The following is a 14,734-nucleotide window of genomic DNA, read 5'->3' on the forward strand; positions in this document are numbered from 1 at the left end:
ACAAGAGCCTCAGGACCCATGCCACCAGATTCAGGATCAGTTATTACCCCTCAACCATCGGGCTATTAAACCAGAGGGGATAACTACACTCAATTTCACTCACCCTATCTCTGAACTACTCCCACCGAACTGGACTTGCTTTCAAGGACTTTTCACCTCATGCTCTCAAAACCTGTTGTTTGTTTGTTTATTATTTATTTTTTCTCTTTTTTTTAGGTATTTGCACAGTCTGCTTTTTTTTTTTGCATGTTGGTTGTTATCTGCCCTGTTGGGTGTGGTCTTCCATTGATTCTATTGAGTTTCTTGTATTTACTGTGAGTGCCCACAAGAAAATGAGTTTCAGGGTTGGATATAGAACAGGCCCTTCAACCCACAATGTTGTGCTGACCCTCAAACCCTGCCTCCCATATAACCCCCCACCTTAAATTCCTCCATATACCTGTCTAGTAGTCTCTTAAACTTCACTAGTGTATCTGCCTCCACCACTGACTCAGGCAGTGCAACCACTCTGTGAGTAAAAAACCTTCCTCTAATAACCGCCTTGAACTTCCCTCCCCTTAACTTAAAGCCATGTCCTCTTGTACTGAGCAGTGGTGCCCTGGGGAAGAGGCGCTAGCTGTTCACTCTATCTATTCCTCTTAATATCTTGTACACCTCTATCATGTCTCCTCTCATCCTCCTCCTCTCCAAAGAGTAAAGCCCTAGCTCCCTTAATCTCTGATTATAATCCATACTCTTTAAACCAGGCAGCATCCTGGTAAATCTCCTCTGTACCTTTCCAATGCTTCCACATCCTTCCTTATAGTGAGGCGACCAGAACTGGACACAGTACTCCAAGTGTGGCCTAATCAGAGTTTTATAGAGCTGCATCATAACATCGCGTCTCTCAAACTCTATCCCTCGACTTATGAAAGCCAACACCCCATAAGCTTTCTTAACTACACTATCTACCTGTGAGGCAACTTTCAGATATGGATGTACTTTGATAATAAATTTACTTTGAATTAAATTCTCATTTATTCACTGGTGAGCATTATACTGCTATCATGTGCCTTTTGTTTAATTGTCCTTTATTTATTTAGAGATACAGAGCAGTAACAGGCCCATCTGGCCAACAAATCCACACCACACAGTTACAGCTATGAGACCAATTACCCAACTAATCTGTGCATTTTTGGAATATGGGTGGAAAGTGGAACACCCAGGGTGAACCCAAGCGGTTATGGGGAATGTACATACTCTTCGCAGACACCAGCAGGAATCAAAACTAGGTTGCTGGCACTATAATAACATTCCACTAACCACTACATTAGCATGCTGCCGAGCAAACTATTCAGACTTGTCCAGTTCTCTAACTCCATGATGCCTCCATTTTCGACATGGTCGTTATTGAGCATGCAGACCGTAAGCTCTCCTACAGCTTCAGTTTCGTGATCTGACTTTCATCTGAGAAGCACCCTCCACATTGCAACATTTAAGTTTTTCCATTCTTTCACACCATATACCCTTAAAGTCTTTCTAAGTGAGTTTGTTAATTTGAAAGAAATTATGTGTGGCTCTTTCCTCTAAAGCCAGATTTCATATACTCTGCATAAAACTGTTAAATCCAAGATCAGAGCTTTTAATGATTCACTTAACTGGAGAAAACTGAATGGATAATATCCTGACGAAGGGTCTTGGCCTGAAACATCGATAGTGCTTCTCCCTATAGATGCTGCCTGGCCTGCTGTGTTCCACCAGCATTTTGTGTGTGTTGCATGGATAATGTTCTGATGTTCATTCTGAGGATCTAATTCATAGGGTGGATGATCAATAATAATTATGCAGTTGTGTAGTGTGGGGAGCTTCAATGAGAGCATTAATTTTCTCCACTACTATTTGAAAGACTCCCATGCCTTTTTTAAAAAGGCATAACTTTAAGGTGATTGGAGGAAAGTATAAGAGGAATTAAATTTAATAATTAAATTAACTTGCTTTTTAAAATACATATCGTATTTTTAGATGCACAGTACTGAAGTGTTAGGCACTAACCCTAGATAGCTAGCGTGCCTAAGACTTTTGCACAGTACTTATGTATTGCACTATACTGCTGTGGAAAAAACCAAATTTAATGACATATGTGAGTGATAGTAAACCTGATTCTGATATGGGTCTCTATTGTGTTCTGAGAGTCGGATGGCGGCAGGGAGAGGAGAATCATGGTGGGGTAAAAGGGAGAGGGAAGGGAATGGGAAACACCAGAGACACATTACATTCTGTAATGATCAATAAACTAATTGTATGGAATCAAATGACCTTGCTTGGTGTCTCAGGGCTGGGTGTGTCTGCACCCCATCCCCCACCCATAGGTTTTTTTACCCAGTGGTGGGTGTGTGGAATGCACTGCCAGGGGTGGTAAGTGATTCTTAGATTGGCACATGGATGATAGAGGGCAATGTGGGAGGGATTTGTAAGTTTGAGCTTGCAGTAGGTTAAAAAGTCGGCACAACATCCTGTGCTGAAGAGCCTGCACTGAGTTATGTTCTATGTTTTGCATTACTCCTTTTGTTTGTTTTCTATTGGTGACAGCATCCCAAGTGAAACCTCTGCTCATCTTGGTGAGCTTCTACTCGGCTTACTTCAGAGAAACCAGAAGGACAGGATGGATTTTGGTGAGCTGTTAGCTTTCTTTCTATTCAGATATTATTACAACTGGCATTCTGGATTCAGCAGATTTCAAGTCAATTAATCAGATTTTGTATCTTGTCCTTGTATCTTCTATTGTTAAAAAGCTACCTGCTTCTAATCTATAATATTGACTTTGCTTCAGCTTATCTAATGCTGAAGCCCTCATTTATGCCTTTATGTGTAGGCTCAACTATTCTAATTCCTCCTAATGGCCTTTTTTTTATTGATGCAACTTAGAAAGCTTCGTATCTGGATGCACATCCGCTTGGTATGGTCACATGATCGCAAGAAACTGCAGAGTTGTGTACATAGCTCAGCACATCACGGAAGCCAGATTTCATGGGCTCTGTCTATGCTTCCCTCTGCTCCAGTAAAGCAGCCGGCAACCCAAATCTTCATTCTTCTCCCTTCTAATATCAGGCAGAAAATGCAGAAGCCTGAGGGCATGGACCACCAGGCTCAAGGACAGCTCCTATCCCAGTATTGAATGGCTCCCTAGTAAATAGGTGAACTCGATCTCACAGTCTACCTCCATTTGATCTTGCAGCATATTGTCGTCTACTTTAATCCTTTTCGCTCCTTATGGAGCATAGGGCCTCAACAAAAGTCCTCCACTTCCTGCGATCTCTAACAAATGTTTTTGCAGTCTCCCAAGTTTGGCCGGTGGCTTTCAGTTCATCCAAAAGCCTACGCCTCCAGGTTTGCTTCGGGCGACCTCTTCTTCTCTTCCCTTGTGGATTCCATTCGAGTGATTGTCGAGTGACATTCGACTGGCTCTTCCTCAAGGTGTGGCCGACCCATCTCCACTTCCTCCTCCTTATCTGGAATACAATGGGCTCTTGGTTTGCTCTCTTCCATAGGTCTAGGTTTGACACTCTGTCGTACCACTTGAGGCGGAGGATCTGCCGGAGGCATTTGTTGAGAAAGGTCTGGATCTTGTTGCAGCTGGTGTCAGTGATTCTATATTGTCTACTTCCACTGCACTTTCTCTGTAGCTGTTGCTCTTTATCCTGCATTCTTTTATGGTTTCACCTTGTTCTACCTCAATACACTGTGTAATGAGTTGATCTGTAATTGAACAATATGCAAGATGAGCTTTTCACTATTCCAATACATGTGACAATAATAAACTAATTCCAATCTAATTTATGCCTTCTGTAAATTTAAACTCCCTTCAGAGCACTTCCATTCTTATTGCAGTTCACACCAAATGAGTTTACTGGTCACTCTTGATCTCTTGATGTCTGCAAGTTAATATTTGGACTTTATTTTCAAACTTCTCCTTAATCTGTATGTATCTGTTATCTTCAATTTTTCAGTCCTCTAAGGTCTTTGTGTTCCAGCAATTTTGGGCCAGTACATCTTCAGCTGTCTTCACCTCACTGTAGAGACCATACTGTCATCTGTTTAATTTACAAGCTCTGGAATTCTCTCCCTTAACCTGTCAGCTTCTCCAACTTGCTTTTAAGACCTTTAGAGGCCCCTCTGTTGGATAAGACTTTGTTACAAGCATTTCCAGTTTAGCAAAATTTCCCAAAGAAACATTGTGGAACAAAATTTGACTCCAGACCACTTCAGGACAGGAAGCACAGCATGAATCTTTTTTCTATGTTAAAGGTGCTGTTTCTCAGCAGTATACTGACAAATTAGAGTTTAGATGCCATCCTTCTGATTTACATTTTTATTTGGAAGAAAGTTTTCCCCATGACCTGGGCTTTTCTTCTCCAGTCTTGAGATGAGATAAGACCTACCTGGATCCTTGCTGTATGTGAGTCAACCTATTGTATTAATTTATTTATTTAGAGATACAGCATGGTAACATGCATTTCCAGTGCACCCAGAGGAAACCCATGCGATCGCAGGAATTGAACCTGGGTTGCTGGCACTGTATTATGCTAACCCTTGTGCTACTGTGCGTGCCGCTCCTAAACAACTTACAGGCAAAATTGGGCACTGCATAAATAATAATATTGCTTTTGACATCAATGTCTCTGGTTGTCAGTATTGGAGCTTATACATAAATTCTTCATTGAAGCGAACTTGGTGCTTCACATGGAAGTTCTTTCAACTTTTATGCAGTACAAACTTACTTTTAAGTTTTTCTCTTTAACCCTAAAAGGCTTCTATGGTGTAATGATGCCATAGATATGCATTGGTATCAGAATGTATTGAATGGGAAGTTTAAAATGGAAAGTGTGTATTTTTGCAACACTCTTAAGCCAAATGTTTTACGAACAGATTTGCAGCTTTCAGTAATTGTTTATTGCTTGCAGCTTGTGGCAACTCTAAACTCTCAGAATTGACTGACATTAAAGAATTATTTTCATTTTGTAGAAACATTCTTCAACCATCCTTTCATGGATCAGGCATCATCAGTCAAAAAATGTAAGTCTTTCATTTATTAGTAACTTTTACATGTTGGGAGTCGGGGTAGTGTCTGTTCTCCCCTTGTGCTATTGTGCCACTCCTAAACAACTTACAGGCAAAATTGGGCACTGCATAAATAATATTGCTTTTGGCATTAATGTCAAAATGGTAAAATTCTACCATTTAATGATTACTGTAATAGATTGTACTTTGCTGTGGAGAACGAGACTGTGCCTCAAACATCTTATTATCTCACTCTCAAAGGAAATGGCCAGAGTACCATTGAGATAATTAGTGCCTGTAAGAATAAGACTTGATCTCTTGTGGAGATATTGCAGAGATGAACATTTCTTCCATTTTGTTTCACTGAAAGCTATCAGCTTGTATGGATTGATCTTTTTTATCTCAGTCTGAAATGGTTATTGAGTTTAATATCGTTCAACCCTTTTTATTGATTGATATCTCAATGCTTGGATTATATGTTGCAACCTTGTACCTCTCTCATTGCTGCTTCATCATTCCTGATCAATAACACTCGTTCAAAGGAAGCCAACTTGCCTAGACACTGACTAGGCAGTTCTGTATGAGATTCTGTTTGGAGGAAGTGGGATAATTCATTGGGTGGTAATAATTGGATTGGATGGAATAAACCACTGGTGACATCAGTAGTCTGCATACTGTACATGTGTATGGGAGATTAATCAGGCATGATGTTTAGGGCCTTTACTGGGTTTTCCTTGGTGGTTATCTATTTATTTAGTTGTTCTGTATCTGCTGACTGCTAGATTTCACAGGTTACAGCAGAAGTTCCCAACCTGGGGTCCACCAACCCCTCAGTTTATGGTAGGGGTCCATGGCATAATGCAAGTTGGGAACCCTAACCATTAAGGTTTAACTAAACCTTGTTCTTTCAGCCATTGAAATTAAAACAATTGATATGGACCATTCATGAAATGGATCTGGTCAGGCTTTGAAACCTAGAACTACAAAGAACTCCTACGTGACGTGCCCTGCATGTGATCTCTAGTATCAGTACCTAAAGCCTGACAGAAATTGGATGAGTAAATTCTCCTGTAATCTGGGAAGGTAATCAAACACTTAACTATAGCTTCAGTTGCTAATATAAATTACCAATATCACTTTATTTAATATAGATCATTATGCAAGGTCACAAAATAAAATTGATGATAGAATCATAGAAACAGAAGGTGGCAAAGGGCTTGTTTCACAGTTAAGTTTATTTTTGTGAGTATAGTGGTAGTTCTGTGTTGCAAGGAAAAGCAATATATACCAGCTACTTCCAGTTTTGTTCAACCTTCCCTTTAAATCTTTGTAAATGACTTCAAGGGTAACTGTTGTTCCATCCCGCACCTTGTGGAGCATCAGGTGGCAACCTTGCTGCTCCTTCAGTTCAGCATTTTTGTCTGTGTTTTATAGAGCTGAGTTGCTAGTTCTACACTCAACCCAGCAGGGATGGAATGTGTGCAAGGAGCCAGCTGAATCCAAACCCGGGACCGCTCCCTGTAGGTCTGGCATAGATGCCACTGCACCACCAACAGGCTTTTCAATGGAAAAGGAAATTTTAAATGATGGGAATTGTATTTTTCTCTTTTATGGTTGTTACTTTATCTTGCCCTGCAGTTGAATAACGAGAGTGCCTTAAATACATTAATTAAATAAATTAGATATTCAAATATAGAGCTGTAATAGATTTATAGTACTTAGAATCTAATTGATTCTATCTACAGCATGCCCTATGCCTGTGCCCACGTGCCCTGGTTCTGTGTCTGGTAGTTCTTGCGGCAGCTCTCCGTCCTGTCATTTTGCCTCTCCTCCAGTAAGTAGCATTATTTGTTGATACATTGTTCCATCCATGTTGTATCTGATTAACATTTTGTCATTGATGTCAAATGATAAGTTAATATGGCCCTGTTGTGCTTCACTAAATGAATCATTCAAAGCAATGTAAAGATTAGTTGCTTTCATGCATAGTCAATTCTAGAGAAGTGAGGTTGATAAAAAAAAATCTCCATTTAACCTTGAGTTTTAGGAGCAAAAACTTGAACCAGTTTGCAGGGTTATAATTATTTGAAGTTTAATTAGCTGGGCACCAGCTTTATTGCCCATCAAACTAATGCTCTTTTATGCCAGTGTAACTTGTGTTCTAGCTAAATCAGATTTTTTAAATTAGATTTTAAAATTGCTTACAAGTTGTAATTGTGTGATTTAAACATGGCTGTACCTATCCTGAGGGGCTTTATTTTATTGATGCTTGAATAAGCAAATCAGTCACACCATACCAAAGCAACATCCATCCTTTAATGCTGATCTGTCTTTGAAGCTTGGATACCAGTTGGAATGACAGAAATTTGGCGATGTCTCTCCTGTCAATTTAAATTATCTGGATGCATAATCCTCACCATCTCCTTTAATATGTTTTACTGCCAATTGTCCTCATCTTTAGACAGTCCTGAAGCTTAGAAAGTAAGGTAAACTATGATTCTTTTGTGATAGTTTGTGACAAATATTTCTGACACTTGAGGCAGATTCCTTTTGTTTCTGTGCCTCTTCATGGTGTGGTTTTGTACAAAAGTTATACTTTACTGAATGAAGAAATTTTACTTTGTGAGCAGTTTTGCTGAAATTCCAGCCTATGGAACTTTAGGTCAATCACTTTTAAGCTGCAACCTCTAAAGTGTGACGAGTTAACTTGAAAATAGAAAAAAAACCAAAAATGCTGAACACGCTCAGCAGACGATGCAGACAGTGAGTTTAACGGTATAAAGGTTAGCTTTATTTATCACATGTACATTGAAACATTTTAAACCAAAATGCTAGCTATACCATACCATGTACAGTGATTTGTATTCCTTTAACATCTGCAGATAAAAGCTGCACTTTGTCTAATACTCTTATGTTTTGTAACCTCAAAACATTAAATTAATTCAGGGAAACACGGGAGTCCAAGAAATGCAGGTGTAACTTTGTCTTTAAGTGAGGGGCGCGTGTATCGTGGAGAAGTGTGATATGTGTGTGTGTGTATAGATATTTACACAAGGTTACTACAATATTATTGAAATAATAAATGTACAACAAATACTATAAGCGTCATAGGCAACAGACTTAGTCTTTTTTAAAAAATTAGCTTTATTTTTCATATGTACTTTGAATCATACAGTGAAGTGCATTGTCCACATTAATGACCAACACAGTCCATGATGTGCTGGGGACGGCCTGTAATTGTTCAAAAGTTCAAGACCTCTGGAGATCACCATGCTTCCAGTGCGAACTTTGCATGCCCCAAGCTTACCTTAACCCATACATTTTTGGAATGTAGGAGGAAATTCACGTTAGCATTTCAGATCAGATATCTTTCATTTAATGAAGCTGCCTGGCTTGCTTAGTGTCCCAGCATTTCAGATCTCCAGAAACTACATATTTCAGATTTTTATTAGCTGAAAATACAGTGATCAATAGTATAAGCAGCCCTATCTCACGACTGATGACTATCATTGTAAATGACAATGTCACAGCAGCTTTCTGTCATGGATGTCACATCTTCTTGGCTGGTTAATCCTTTACACTTAAAATGGATGTTTCTGTTCAAACTACGTTTTGATTGACATAGTTCTCAACAATTCATATCAGATAGAGGCAGATTGGAACCAAATACTTCTTTCCTTTAATGATAGTTTTTATTCTATTTGAGATTGTAGGTTTCTTGGTCAATTTTTGTTTGCTGCCCTTTCCAGGATCAGCATAATTTCTGGTAATTCTTCTGTGAACAGAGGATAAATGATGTTTTGCAAAGAAAATAGATTATTCTAACATTACCTCATGAGTTTATTTCACAATGAATTAAATGTGTAATTGAAATCAACGATGGATAATTTCCATAATATAGGGTCTGAACCTTTTTTTCTACAAAAAAAACTTGTAGAATAGCTGAAATTTGTGGTGTTAGTGGAGTTTTAAGGTTATTAGGCCAAGGTCAAATATTGTATACTGATATTATTAATATCTCACAACTTGATTTTTTTCCTGCCTTCAGTCATTGCCAGACATGCAACGGATACAGGAGGACACTCTGTCTTCCCCACCTTTGGGTCCTCCTAACTATCTGCAGGTTTCCAAAGACTCTGCAAGCAGTGGCAGTAAGAACTCTTCATGCGACACAGATGACTTTGTTCTTGTTCCACATAGCATCTCCTCTGATCAGTCATGTAAGCAACTGTTCCTTATTTTGTTGGTTTTGTTTTGCTCATTTTGAATCTTTATAATTGTCATCATAATTCTTGGGAAAACCTGAGAATTCCTGAGCAGGTTGACAGCATTGGCTGTTGGAATCCTACTTACTGACTGTAAAAAATTTTGTCTTCCTCAGTAATATTTTTATAAATTTCTTTTGCATTTAAGGTTAAAGTGTATAGCTGCATTGAATTTAAAATGCCTCATTCTAATGACTGAGGATGCCCAAAGTAGAAGTGATGCAATCCCCAGCAATCAAATAAATTGCCTGCAAATTGGTTTTCCATAAATGTAAATATGCTGAATAAAATCTTTTTTTTTTTTTTAAAATCACCATTTCCAGTGAGTCTGCTTAAAGCTTTGAATTACTAAATGTTTCAGGTTTTTTATCAACATTCTAGGACTTGGATTTGAAAATGCTATTCAATCATTTGCAATCGATCTATTTGGTTAAAGGTAACTTAAATAATCCAAGTTCTGATTTGTGTTTATGTAGGATTGGCAATGTTTAATGGCAATTTAATAATTGGATTCCATTCATTTTTAAATAAATGCTACATCTTAGTTCACTTGATCATCAAAGTAAATTTATTATCAAAGTACGTGTATGTCACCACATCCAACCCTGAGATTCATTTTCCTGTAGACATACTCAATACTATAGAATAATAACTATAAAAGGATCAATGAAAGATCAACCAGAGTGCAGAAGACAACAAACTCTGCAAATGGAGATGTAAATAAATTACAATAAATAACGAGGGCATGAAATAACAAGATGAAGAGTGCTTAAAGTGAGATCATTAGTTGTGGGAGCATCTCAGTGGATGGGCAAGTGAGTGTAGTTATCCCTTTTGTTCAAGAGCCCGATGGTTGAGGGGTAGTGACTGTTCTTGAACCTAGTGGTGTGAGTCCTGAGGTTCCAGCACCTTTAACCTGATGGTAGCAGCAGGAAAAGAACTTGGCCTAGGTGATGATGATCTCTGTTGATGGATGCTGCTTTTCTATGGCAGTGCATCATGTAGATGTGCTCAATGGTTGGGAGGGCTTTACCTGTGATATATACTGGGCTGAAATCACTACCTTTTGTAGGATTTTCCATTCAAAGGCTTTGGTGTTCATACCAGGCCACGATGCAGCCAGTCAATATATTCTCCATTACACATTAGTACAGTGCTAAATACTTCAAAACACTCTGTGTAAATGACAAATAGATGTTTACATTGTCATGATTTATCCAGTTTAGTTTGTTCATATGTAATTGTGGTACTTTGTACAACTGTGAGCATCGACTGATGTGCAGTCATATTCCAATCCCTCTATTTTTAAACAAATCACTTGCTGGTTTCAGAAGCTCAAATTTACACTTCTGTTGTGCGAAGTATATGCATGTTTACCTATATACCTATACTTGACTGCTCTGGTCAAGATGGCAGCTGCATACAACACTCCCACGGTCGACATTTTCTGGATAGGTCATGAAAACATACATTTCGCTTTTATGTTTGTTGTGGAACTTTTGAGGCCTGTGATCTCCAGTCTGGAGATCGTTTGGGTGTTTCAGCACTTTGCAGTCTCTGAGAGGATTCTGGGAGGCAGAGGTAGCATGGTGAACCTCGTGCTAAGAAGGCTGTGTGAGCCAATGTTCAACCTCATTTCGTGATTAAAGCTTCCATTGTCCACCAATTAAAGCAACAAGAGAGATTGAAACATCAAGGCGAATGTGGAAGGTGACTGCCTGCCTTTTGATTGCTGATGGGATCACTCTGCTGCTGGAGAGGGGAGACTGCCTTTTGATTGCTGGTGGGATCACTCTGCTGCTGGAGAGGGGAGACTGCCTTTTGATGGCTGGTGGGATCACTCTGCTGCTGGAGAGGGGAGACTGCCTTTAGATGGCTGGTGGGATCACTCTGCTGCTGGAGAAGGGTGACTCTCTTTTGATCGCTGGTGGAATTACTCTGCTACCAGACAGGAAAGGCTACCTTTGGATCACTGTTGGAACCGCGCTGCTATCAGGAAGGGGAGAGGCTACTGCTGTTCCCAGAGAATGTTACCCAGTTTTTCTGCATTTTGGATATGGACTTTTTTTTTCCTGACATAGTTTTTATATCCTGTGTTCTTTGCCTGATCTTTCTCAGGTTTTTTTTGTGTGTGAGGGAGGGGGATTTGGGGTTGATGATCAGCTGCCGTTCTTTTCTTGATTTTGTGGCTATCTGGAAAAGAAGATTTTCAGAGTTGTATACTTTGATAATAAGTAAACCTTTGAAACTTTATATGTTAATTTTTTTATATTGGATTAAATGTAGCAGTATCTGGTTTTAAAAGATATATTTCAAATTAGTAAGTCCAAATAATTTGCAAGAGTTTCTTCCTTTTGTAAGCGCTGTGGCTTGGAATGAACTGGCAATAAAGTTGGTTGTAGATGTTTCCCAGCCTTGTGTGAGTGATTTTTTTTTTGAAGATTATTGATTACAGTTTGAAAGCAGCAGTTGACTTTATTTTGAAATTGAACTGAGCCATGACAAATATTGAAGATTCACCATGATTACTTAAGAGGATTTTTCATTCTATTAAGGCTGTTATTTAACTGCTCTCATAGTTCCTACTAACTGCTTGATCTGTTACATTAATGCAGTCAGAGGGGTAGTACTGTTAGTAGTGCAGTCACTCGATTTGAGTATGGTGTTCAAAGGCAAGGATTCCCAACCTATCTTATGCCATGGAGCCCCAACCATTAACCACCTGGTCTGTGGACCCCAGGTTTGGAACCCCTGGGACTCGAGGGGTTGTCCGTTATTGGGTCCTCAAGTGGCTGTAGAAGCTGATCCAATCAGACAGTAAAATAGTTTGCTTAGTGGAAGAACTCCTTGCTCTTCACATACAGTAGTTCCATAGGATCTGTTATATTCATTTGGAGGGGTGGGTGAGTGTTTGGTTTTAATTACTGAAAGGTGGCATCTCCAGCAATACACCACTTTCTTGTTACTGTACGACACCAATGTCATGTTGGCCCTTAACCCACAAAGAGGTAAAAAGCCAACTATTGACCCAAGAGCTGACGCTCAAAAGGGTAAACTCATGCATATAGAAAAAAAATTACAGTGAGTTGAGTTGGTCTAAATTTAGACTTTCTGGCTTTGTCTGAAGTGGACCAATTGAAGAACTGTCCTCTGCTTGAAAGGTGATTTATCTTTACTTGAGGCCAAGTCATTGCCACATATGTTTAAGTGGAGGTAGATTGATTCTTTATTAGTAAGGATGTCAAAGGTTACAGGGAGAAGGCAGGACAATGGGGTTGGGAAGGATAATAAATGATGGAGCAGCCTTAATGGGCCAAATGGCCTAATTCTTATTTATTGTAGGGGTATGGAGAGTGATGATTCTAGCAGGTCGATGGGAGTAGGCAGTTTAAATAGTTTTGGCATGTTTTTATGCAGTACTTTTCTATGACTCTGTAATATGTTACGAGACTTTTTCCCATAGTAACCATTGCTTATGTTTGATAACTACAGGATCAGTAGAAAAAAATTAGATTGTGCTTACAGAATTGCATAGTCATTTTCAAAATCCAACTTCTTACAAGAGCTATAGCATTCATTTGAAACAAAATATGTAAATACGTGGGTTATCTTAACTGTTTTGTCTTTATTGAAAATAATTTTGGTTTTTCCAACAAAGTTTATGCCTCTAATCTATTTTGAAATTTTATTTAGATGATATGCCATTGGGAACAGTTGGCAGACGAGCTTCCAGTGAGTTCTTGATGTGTGGAGGGTAAGTAGAAATTTTTAAATTCTATGCTTTAATACTGTTATACCTGAGAGGGGAATGACCTGGAGTAATACACTCATTAGAGCCATGAAGTTAAACAGGCTTCATACAGAGGAATTCTGTTGTTTCAGAATATACTTTTAGGTCAGTTAAGTCAATTAAGTTGATGTCACTTGAGTAGTGTTTTATTTTGGTGGGGGGGGTAGTTTTGACAGTGACCGTGTTCAAGATTTAAACATGGTTATGGGCTGTATTTGTCCATTCTTCACCCTTCAACCCATGTTAATAATCAGAGAAATGAGAAATTATTTTTCCCTAAAGAAAATGGTAGAAGAAATGCAAGTGTCAAAAGTATTCCTAAAAAGCTTTTATTGTTTAGTATGAACTTTCCCTTCTTGCATTTTGTAACAGAGGTGTTGGCCTAATGACAATATAGGTTTACGATAAAAATATGCAACTGAATACATTGCCATTAATAATTCCGGCACTTCAAGGCTTATTTGTTCCTTTACTGAATTGGCAAAGTGATTGGGGGAGAAGGGAAGCAGTGGGGAAGGGTATACTATACTTGGGTGTAGGTCTTTGGCAGGATGGGTCAGTGGACCCTTTATATTGGATTTTATTCAATGTCCAACCACAAAATTACTCTGATTCTGTATCTGAGCTCAAAATGTCTAGTTTAGAATTCCACAGAATGTTTGCCATAAACACTTGAGAGACGGTATGTTTTGTGATATAATGGCAATTAATCAGCGTCTTACTGTATTTAAGTTCAGCCCCCTGACATTTGGGTGAGGTGCATTTTCTTTTGATAATGCAACCTTAGATGAAAAAAGAAAGTAGATGAACTTGATAGAAATATGTCTCCTGTTAGTATTAGGTCCAATGCCATATTGTGTTTGCATGTGTGAACTTTGCTGAAGGTGATAGCTTTGTTCATTATCACGTAGCAGTTACTTGAAAACAGACCAAAGCCGTTGAGAAACTGAGTACGGGAGTTGACACAAATAACTGAGTTTCAAGTCCAAAAAATTGTTCAGTCCTTTATTATGAAACCAGCAAAGACGAATAATTTTATAGTGATTTAAAAAACTAGCAATATAACAAAGATCATAAATAAATTAAGCGAAGTTAATAGTCTAAAGAAATATCTCCCCATGGCTCATTCCTTCTCAACTATACTAGGACAAAGCATTAATACATAAGTATACTCATTTGCTTCTACCGTGCCCCATACCACGTGACAAATTACCCATACTGAACGCACAGCACAAAATACAATACAGACAGGAAATGTGTGGCTCGAACAATGTTGTTTTATTTGAATAACTGTATGAAAATGTACTGTTTTACAAACTCTTGCGAACAGCAGAGTGCTATATTAGATGATATTTGATCAACATGTTTGTAGAATGAATCAGCAAAAAACATTCCCAGATCTTTAAGAACGTTATCAGAAAAATGATGTCGTGCAAAATGGCACTGAGGTAACTGGGGCAGGTGATTAAGTGCTTGGTACAAAAATAGATTTTATATTTTAAAGAAGCAAAGCAAAAACCAGGAGATGGGCTTGGACATGTGTTCTAGACTCAGCATCTGAAGGGATGAGCCCTCACAACACAATAATTTAAATTATATGTGCTCAAGATTATAGAGTTGGAGGGCCACGGGTATATCAGAG

The 14,734-nt window shown here is 38.7% G+C and overlaps 1 protein-coding gene across 4 annotated transcripts in view; it reads left to right on the top strand.

Annotated features, from left to right (window-relative positions):
* ulk2 (unc-51 like autophagy activating kinase 2) overlaps positions 1–14,734 on the top strand; it is a 123,450-nt gene that overhangs the window by 67,540 nt on the left and 41,176 nt on the right. For all 4 annotated transcript variants that reach the window (XM_073053188.1, XM_073053189.1, XM_073053187.1 and 1 more), the window contains 5 exons: positions 2,569–2,651; positions 5,002–5,052; positions 6,783–6,871; positions 9,086–9,257; positions 12,996–13,056. In XM_073053188.1, the coding sequence (XP_072909289.1) occupies positions 2,569–2,651; positions 5,002–5,052; positions 6,783–6,871; positions 9,086–9,257; positions 12,996–13,056 (456 nt within the window). The remainder of the gene's footprint in view (positions 1–2,568; positions 2,652–5,001; positions 5,053–6,782; positions 6,872–9,085; positions 9,258–12,995; positions 13,057–14,734) is intronic.

The sequence above is a fragment of the Hemitrygon akajei genome, chromosome 8, assembly GCF_048418815.1.
Source record: "Hemitrygon akajei chromosome 8, sHemAka1.3, whole genome shotgun sequence".
In the NCBI taxonomy this organism is placed as follows: domain Eukaryota; kingdom Metazoa; phylum Chordata; class Chondrichthyes; order Myliobatiformes; family Dasyatidae; genus Hemitrygon; species Hemitrygon akajei.